Source organism: Quercus robur, chromosome 2 (assembly GCF_932294415.1).
Source record: "Quercus robur chromosome 2, dhQueRobu3.1, whole genome shotgun sequence".
Lineage (NCBI taxonomy): Eukaryota > Viridiplantae > Streptophyta > Magnoliopsida > Fagales > Fagaceae > Quercus > Quercus robur.
Window position 1 is genome coordinate 48,358,455 of NC_065535.1, and position 9,008 is coordinate 48,367,462.

Genomic DNA, 9,008 nt, shown 5'->3' on the forward strand with positions numbered 1-9,008 from the left:
ATTTCAATCCTCTAAGTTATAATTATACTCAATTCAATCCTCCATTTACTATTTGTCAAATTGCACCGTTAACTTACACAAAGCGATGCCGTTTTACACTTTAATTAACGTTTAATTTTTGTTTTCTGAATTTTAGAAAGAAAAAAACGTTAATTCAAAATTTTTATTAAAAATAAAAAATAAAAAAGAACCTAAACCCCAAACGATGTCTCCCTTCCCACTCGTGAAGAACACCCTTGAAGAACAAAATCCGAAACCCAAGTCCGGCTATATATATTGTCCCTCTTTATGATTAACCAAAATAACTAAAAAAATAATTAATAATCAAAATATAACAAGATTTAAGCTAAGGTAGAAGAGAATCAAAGAAATTTCTTTCTCTTCCGGAAGACTTGGTCGGCGCATGGACCATTGTACAGCCTCAGCGCGAGATCTAATGGTGGCAATTGAGGCAAACGATCATTGGCATCAGTTGAAGAAGGAGCTGTAGAGAAGAAGGAACCGCAGGGAGGAAGGGTATTCTGGTAATTACAAAACTTTGCTTTAGCTTTAGCTACGCCGATCGAAAAACCAGAGAGGTCCCCTCTGTGCTTCTGGCAGCGAGTCCATTATCCATGCACTCCGGGATTGTGTTGTTGTGCAGCCCGTGTGGTTCCAGCTGGGTAGTAATAGGCTTTCTAATCAGTTCTTCACCAGCAACGTCTCTGTTTAGCTTGAAGAAAATGGCACTAACCACCAGGTCCGTGATCTTCATAATATTCCTTGGAGCACAACTTTTCTTTTTGCTATTTGGAGTATTTGGAAACACAGGAACCAATTTTTATTTAAAAACCAAGGGCCTAATCCTCAGCTTGCAAACATCATTAAGCGGAGTGTTCTAGAATTCTCTTTCTGTGCCGCTCCTACCAGGGAAGCTTCTACTCGTGTTCCTAAACCAGTCCGTTGGACAAGACCAGATTTGGGTTGGGTGAAATTGAATACCGATGGGTCTTCTCTTGGCAATCCGGGTATTGCAGGTAGTGGGGGATTGATCCGGGATGATAATGGGAGATGGATTGTGGGATTTTCTCGCAGAATAGGGGTGACTTCTTGCTTCCTTGCTGAGCTGTGGGCTCTTAGGGATGGTTTGAGGCTTTGTGTCAGCCGTAAGTTCCATGCTGTTGAAGTTGAGATTGATGCTAAGGCGATCGTGGATGCGTTGAAAAACCCAAGGTATTCCAACCTTTTTGTTTCGGCCATCATGGATGATTGTAGGACTTTGTTTTCTCAGATTCCCCGGACGTGTTTCAGGCACTGTTATCGTGAGATGAATAGATGTGCGGATGCGTTAACCCGCAAGGGTGGCTGCCAATCTGCTGGTTTTTTGATTTTTGAAAGTCCGCCTGTGGACATTTCTAGTTTAGTTGATTTTGACTTGAGTGGTTTGTATTTGAGTAGGCTCTGCCCTGCTCCTCCTTTGTCGTTCTAGTTTATGAAAGTTCCTTTTAACCAAAAAAAAAAAAAACCAGAGAGATGTTTCAAGGGTATTCTGCTTTTGGATATTTGCTTTTGAATACTTGGGTTTCAGATTTTGTCATTCAGGGGTGTTCTTCGTGTGTGGGGAAGGAGTCGCCGTTTTGGGTTTAGTTTTTTTTTTTTATTTAACGTTTTTTCTAAAATTCAGAAATTAAAAAAAAAAATACATTAATTAAAGTGTAAAACAGTGTCGTTTTGTGTAAGTTAACGGTGCAATTTGAGTTGTCATCGTTTAAAAACTCAAGCGACTAATAATTGGCTCTCTCTAACAAGCTTTCTCTTTAAAAGAGTTTTACCCTTTTGGGTCACCGCCGGCAACACCTTGGACAGGTTGTCACTGTCCTTCTCTGTTACTTTCCCTCCCGTCTGTTTCCGTGCTCGAGTTGGTGAAGCCGTCTTTTCTATTCAATTCCACCCTCTTTATGCACGTTTTCACCATTGCAAACCGCCAAACAAGAGTCTTGCATGATGTTTGAAGCGTGTCCAGCTAAGGCACTAGTCAACCTTTCATTATCCTTTCACCTGTTCGCAAACTAAGATTAAGACACAATCGTACTTTTCAACCCCACCTGAACTTCTCTTCTCCAATCATTCTATTCTTTTTTCCCCAAAATACCTGCATCTCTTCTTCTTTACTCTTTTAGTTTTTTAGTGGTCCCCTGCTTTGTCCAGTTAGAGTGGCACAGCATTACTTTGATAGTGCAAGCAACTTAACCTTTACTTCCTTTCCACCATGGAGCACTGATCTCTTTATTGAAGAACAAGATTCGGATCTACTATCTAGTGATGATGACGAAGTCCCTTTTGCAAGACATGGACCAACAGTTGAAACTGATCCAGCACATTTAGCCTTACAACGTGATTTCTAGATCCTCTGTGTGATTGGATTCATTCTGGACCATCGAAAGTTCTCAGTGAGTCATCTTCAACACATTATAGATGATGTATGGAGAATTAGAGGGATTGTATCAATAATGGGTAGGGAATCATATTTTTACATTTTCCATTTTGAATATGTTGAAGATCTTCTTCACATTTGCAATGAAGGGCCTTGGGCTGTTGATGAGGCTTTATTAGTCTTAGAGAGATGGAGACCTAACCTGGTCCTGAGCCACCTCCAATTGAATTACATCTCAGTATGGGTTCAATTGCATGGATTACCTCTAGAATACCAGTACCCTGAGCTACCTAAACGCATGGGTCAAATGATGAGTTTGCTAGAGAGAGTGAATTGGGAAGATAGGATTCCTAGAAACATTAGATTCATGCGCATTAAGGTTAGAATAGATCCATGGCTTCCTGTTATTGCTGGTTTTATGCTAAGACTTGATGATGGGTCTCAGGTGTGGGTTCAATGCAAGTATGAGAGAGTCCATAAGTTATGTGTTAAATGTGGATTAATAGGTCATACTCACAGACAATGTACTCACTGCATGGACAACATTGAACTAATGCTTTATAGACAAAGACTAAGAATACAGGATCTCCATCAAGTCCAATACAGATATGATGCTATGCAACCACAGTTCTCAAATGATCTCCAGACTTTTCACAAGAGAAGATGGACTACCCAATTTTGGTTTGGGCATATCACACAGCTGGCAGGACATGCAAACCCTCACCATTCAAGCCCAGACCACCCTAACCCAAGTACTCCAAATTCATCACACTCTAACCATGCAACATATCCTACCACCACTAATCACCCTAAAAATAATGAGCCAAACACCACATCCACACAGCAGCCAGACACCAATCACCAAACACATAATGGTGACACTTACCTACATGCTGCCATCAATCTCCTAACTCTGAATCACCCAAACATTCCCTATCTAGGTGGGAATCAGACTGTTCCCCCTACCCCAGCTAACTCCTTAATCTCATCCAACTCAAATTCCCTTCATGGTGAAACTGAACACCCTCTGAACAACCAAGCTGAAAATACATTACATGCAGACATCCCTCATCCCCTGTTGAACCCATCAAACAGTGGTACAAATGTGACCAGCTTTGCTACGAGACCACCCTGGTTGCCCCTTGATGAGACTAATCTTAAATGAGCTTTAATTGAGGGTAATGGTCCATTTATAACAAATGGCCAAAACAGTCGTCCCCAATTTGAAGCCTCAGACTCTGGAACTGAAAGTGACACCACTGCAATTATGTTTAATCTTGATAGTTTAAATGAACGAAGACCTGAAATTGTGCAAGCCCAAACCTGGATGACAGGATGCATACCAGAGTCTCTGGATTCTTTTATTGAGTCTCTAGTGCAAAGGGTTAATCGCAAGAGATTCAGATTTGAACTAGGGGATTCAAGTAATGGGCCGAGGCTAATAGCTCCACAATCAGAGGCAGCCCAACCCAATGCTGACAAGAAGACACCCCCTGAAGAACAAGGCCTGCGCTTGCTCAACATACCTTCTCAACCTGGCCAACATGCAAACCCACAAGAAACCCAACAGCCCACTAATCTAGACCACAATGTGAAAGACCTAAGCCCTTTTGAGCTCCTTACCTTAGGCCCAAGACCACCCTCCCCTGTAATATCTGCACCCTCCCCCACACTAAGTACCTCTCTGAGTTGTAGTGAAGACCTGAACCCAACAGATGAAGAAGCAGCCAAGGAAAGTTCAAGAAAGAAATTGAAAGATTTGGAAGAAATATCAAACAAAGACTCTGTTGTGCAATCTTTGAGAAAGAAGATAATCATGCAAGACCACCCACTACTTGGTATAACATGGCAAAAGCAGGCACATCTACATTCTATGTCGACTCTGATGCAGGGCTTTGGGAAGCTGGCCAGTAATAGCTTCCTCAAGAGCCATGAGGATTATAAGCTGGAATTACAGGGGGCTGGGCAACCCCTTTGCAGTTCTACAATGCAGAAAAAGGCCCAGGAGTACAAACCTGATATTTTGTTTTTGCTGGAAACCAAACTTGCTAAAGACAAGGGTCAAGATATTTTTAAGAAAGTGTGGATTTTGGAATGGGTGGGAAGTCCCTCGTGAAGGCCTCAGTGGTGGATTGCTCCTTGGATGGCTCCAAGGTCAAACTCTCAACATCCAATACAGCTCAAAGAACTTGCTGCATGCTGATCTCCTCGACCTTAAAGGTACCCCCTCTTTCAATTACTTTTGTTTATGGTCAGCCAGATCACACTAAAAGAAATGAAGTACGGGTAGAGCTGAAACATCTTCAAACCAAAGCCCAACCTAACTGGTTATGTATTGGAGACTTTAACCAAGTTTTATCTAATGGAGACAAACTGTCCTTCACTAATAATAAAATTGTAGGAGTTCCAACAAATGTTAAATGATCTTCATCTCTGTGAGCTTGAAGCTAAACGAAAAACTTAACTTGGATGAATAGAAGGGAGGATGAAGCATTTGTTATGAAGAAATTAGACAGAGCTTTTGCTTCAATAGACTAGATAAACACTTACCCTCAATATGCCCTTCAAAACCAAGCCATTCTAAGGTCAGACCATGGATCAATTATTTTGGACTTTGAAGTTATACAACCTTTAAGGAGGAGACCCTTTAGATTTGAGAAAATGTGGCTCACACATGCTAACTGCAAGGGACTAGTCCAAAGTGCCTGGACAGCCCACACCCAAGGATCAAAAAGCCTTTAAGCTACAGCATAAGCTTTTTACTGTGAAGAAACAGTTCATTGATTGGAACAAGAACTTCTTTAGGAAAGTAGAAAGAGAGATTAGACATAAAAAAACAAATTCTGCAGGATATCCAAAACTCCATCAAAACTATAGCAAATGTGAGAAGAGAGAAGGACCTTAGGAAGGAGTTATAAAATCTGATGACTAGGGAGGAAATCATGTGGGCTCAAAAAGCTAGAAGTGATTGGATTGTGCAAGGAGATAGAAACGCTAAGTATTTTCAAACAATAGTAAAGCAAAGAAGAGTAAGAAACAGGATTTTGCAAATCAAGACAGCAGATGGAAGCACAACCGAGGACATAAATGTTATTGAGAATACTTTAGTGGATCACTTTAGAAAACAATATGAAGAGGCAAAAACAAAACCAATTCAGGGGCTAATGAAAGAGCTAGAGACACTGCCTATTCCTAAAATTGACACTCAACAACAATCCCATCTTGATAGCCCTTTATTTGATGCAGAAATTGAGATGGCTATATACCAACTTGGTCCTCACAAAGCTTTAGGTCCTAATGGAATACCAGCTTTTTTCTATCAGAAGTACTGGGACATTGTGAGACAGGACATACTCAATTCTGTCCATGCCTTTTTCTATTTAGGGTCCCTTTTTCCATTATCAGTGATATCCTCACCCTGGTCCCTAAGATTAGTATCCTTGAGGAGGTCTCACACTTCAAACCCATTAGCCTTTGCAATGTCGCTTACAAAATCATCTCCAAAATCTTGGTGAATAGGTTAAAACCTCTCATGGACAAACTAATCTCACCCTTCCAAAATGCTTTCATCCAGGGTAAGGATATCACTGATAATATCCTACTAGCACATGACATTTTTTATTCTTTGAGAAAGAAAAAAGGAAGGAAAAATGGGTATGGAGCTCTGAAAATAGACATGTGTAAAGCTTATGATAGGGTCAACTGGAATTTTCTCAAGGCAGTAATGCTTTCCATGAACTTCAGTAGCACCTGGGTCAATTGGGTAATGGAATGTGTAACTACTATTCAGCATACCTTACTCCTGAATGGAAGCCCTACAGAACCTTTCTACCCATCTAGAGGGATTAGACAAGGAGACCCCATCTCCCCTTATCTGTTTCTACTTTGTGCAAACATCTTATCTATTGCACTTTTCTACTTTGTGCAAACATCTTATCTATTGCACTTACTCAGGCTGAAAGCCAAAAGAAAATAAGAAGCATCAGAATTGGAAGAAATGGAATTTCTTTCACACCTCGTTTTAGTTGATGACTCTTTATTTTTTTTTTTTTTCCAAAATGATAAGTGCTCCCTTTCCAATCTGAAAAACACCATTATGTGGTATTGCTCCTTATCTGGCCAAACCATAAATTTTGATAAGTCCGACCTCTTTTGCTACCCCAATATTCCCCTAAAGACCCAAGAATCTCTTGCTAGTAACCTACAAGTGAATCTGGTTCAAAATCCTAGTAAGTACCTTGGTATAAATTTTAAACTTACGGGAAGAAGGGTGATTGACTTCTAGGATTTAATTGACAATGTGCAGTCAAAGCTCCAAGGATGGAAAGCAAGACTTCTTTCTCAAGCTACAAGGGCAACTCTAATTTCATCAGTCCTGCAGTCCATACCCCTCTATACTCCGTCATGCTTTAGAGTACCTGAAAGTGTTTGCAACAAGTTGGATGCTGACATGAGGGCTTCTTGGTGGGGACATGGTATTGAAACCAGGAAATTGCTTTTGATTAATTGGGACACGGTCTGTCAACCATGGAGTATAGGAGGTCTTTTTTTTTTTTTTTTTTTTTTTTTGATGAACAAGAACTTTTATTCACAAGACAAAAGAACTACAAAGAGGAAAAAAGAGCCTCTTCTGTAATGATAAGCTCAAAACAGGAAGGGCTGAAACCTACATCGAAAGAACCAAAAACTTTATTCACAAATGACCACTTAGCTAGAGAATGAGCTGCTTTATTTGCCCCCCTAGGGATCCAGGCGACATGAGAGCTAGGAATAAGTGACATCAAGTTGAGAATTTCCTTGCATAAACCTCTAATTCTCCAGGGAGCCTGATTACCAGAAGGAGCTAGAGCGTCTACACAGTCTTTGGAGTCACTCTCCACAATTGTAGCAGCTGCATCAATACTTTTAGCTAAACTTAAAGCCCATTTAATGGCTTCTGCTTCTGCCTGAAGAGGGAGGTTGGAATATACTCTCTTAGCACAAGCAAAAACTACTTCACCTCTCCAATCTCTAGCATGGAGTATAGGAGGTCTTGGGTTCAAAAAGCTTAGTCTTATTAATAAAGCAATGGTATCTAAGCAGTATTGGAGAATTCAACACAACCCAAACTCATTGCTTTCCAGGACTTTTAAACCTAAGTACTTCACTAGATCTTCTCTATAGGATTACAAACCAAAACCGCATCATTCCTAGATTTGGAAGAATATTTTAGTCCCTCAAAACACAAAGTTGCATCAAGGACGTTGGAGGAAATGGCAACCAAATTCCTCTCACTCACCTAGATTGGTTCAGTTGCCCAACCCAAGTCTTAGAAGAAAATAACTTGCTTCATGGCACTGTGGCTGATCTCATTGAGGCTAGATCAAAATCCTGAAATTTGGAGTTGATAGGAAAACTATACCACTCACCTACATGCAAGGAGATTCTTCAGATTCTAATTCCCAAAACAGATGGGAGTATGGACAAACTGATATGGAAACATACTGCATCTGGGGAGTATAGGGTTAATAAGGCCTACAAAATTTTACATCATGCCCACAACCAGTCAAATGGGGTAAATCAGAACCCATCAAGTACTCCCCAATCCTTTTGGTAGCTGTTCTGGAAAATCAAATTGCCTTTGAAAATCCTCAACTTCATCTGGAAAGTCCTACATGACAGCATCCCTGTACTGGCAATCCTTAAAAGAAGAGGTATCACAAACACAAGTAACTGTCTTTTGTGCAATGAGTAAGAGGAAACTATAACACATTTGTTCCAACATTGTCCCTTTGCAAGAGCTGTTTGGCATGGTTCCATCCTAGATATTAGAACATCTGAAATCAACCAAAGGACCACAAAACAATGGATCACAGAAAGTATTACCACTAGTAGAGAATTAGGGCAAGATGGAATGAATTTCCTACAAGCACCGTTCACCATTTCATGGTTAATCTGGAATCACAGGAATTTGGTGCTCTACCAAGGAAAAACTCCTAATCCAGCTGAAGTTGTACTCACCTCTCAATCACTCATTTGCAAGTACAAGGAGGCATTCCAGAAAAATCAACTTCAACTTGAAGCAGGTACTAGACTGAAGCATTCACAAACCCTTGACCACCAGAATTGGCAAGCTATTATCAAAGTGGCAGCCTATAGGAATAGAAGATCAAGAAGATGCAGATATGCTTTTGAAGCCATCACTATGGATGGAATTAATCTTTTTACAGAAGGAGCTAGCAGTGGGAGACAATCTCAACATCTGGCAAACCAGGAAGCAGTAGTGGAAGCAATGATCAAAGCCAATGAAGTAGGTCTGAGAAGGATCATCATAATGTGTAATTGCAGAAGAACATTGCAAATCTAAAGCAACTCTAGAGTGCCAGCATGGCAGGAGCAAACCTTTATCTCTGATATTAGGCAGCTAAAGCAAGAAGGAATGCTTATTAACTTTTTTCTTGTACCTAAGGTTATAGTCTCTCGTGTTGGAACTTGCTGTTAGGACTACTAGTTTTCCAATGCATTTTTGTAGCCTGAATGTGAACTCTACATAGGCTTGGACTATTTTGTATTTCCATCATATTATATATTTATATGATTATTAGGTATTAAAAAA

At 40.3% G+C, this 9,008-nt stretch overlaps 1 protein-coding gene across 2 annotated transcripts; it reads left to right on the plus strand.

Annotated features, from left to right (window-relative positions):
- Positions 1-1,710: 1,710 nt before the first annotated feature.
- Positions 1,711-9,008, plus strand: LOC126713816 (uncharacterized). 2 transcript variants are annotated; one of them, XM_050413687.1, is made up of 2 exons: positions 1,711-4,633; positions 8,360-9,008. In XM_050413687.1, the coding sequence occupies exon 1, from the start codon at positions 2,490-2,492 to the stop codon at positions 3,576-3,578; it is 1,089 nt and encodes a 362-aa protein (XP_050269644.1). In that variant the 5' UTR covers positions 1,711-2,489; the 3' UTR covers positions 3,579-4,633; positions 8,360-9,008. Both variants share the same exon structure in this region, with proteins under 2 accessions (XP_050269644.1, XP_050269645.1).

Coding starts and splice junctions, on each gene's coding strand:
- LOC126713816 (XM_050413687.1), top strand. CDS start 2,490: ATGGGTAGGGAATCATATTTTTACATTTTCCATTTTGAATATGTTGAA.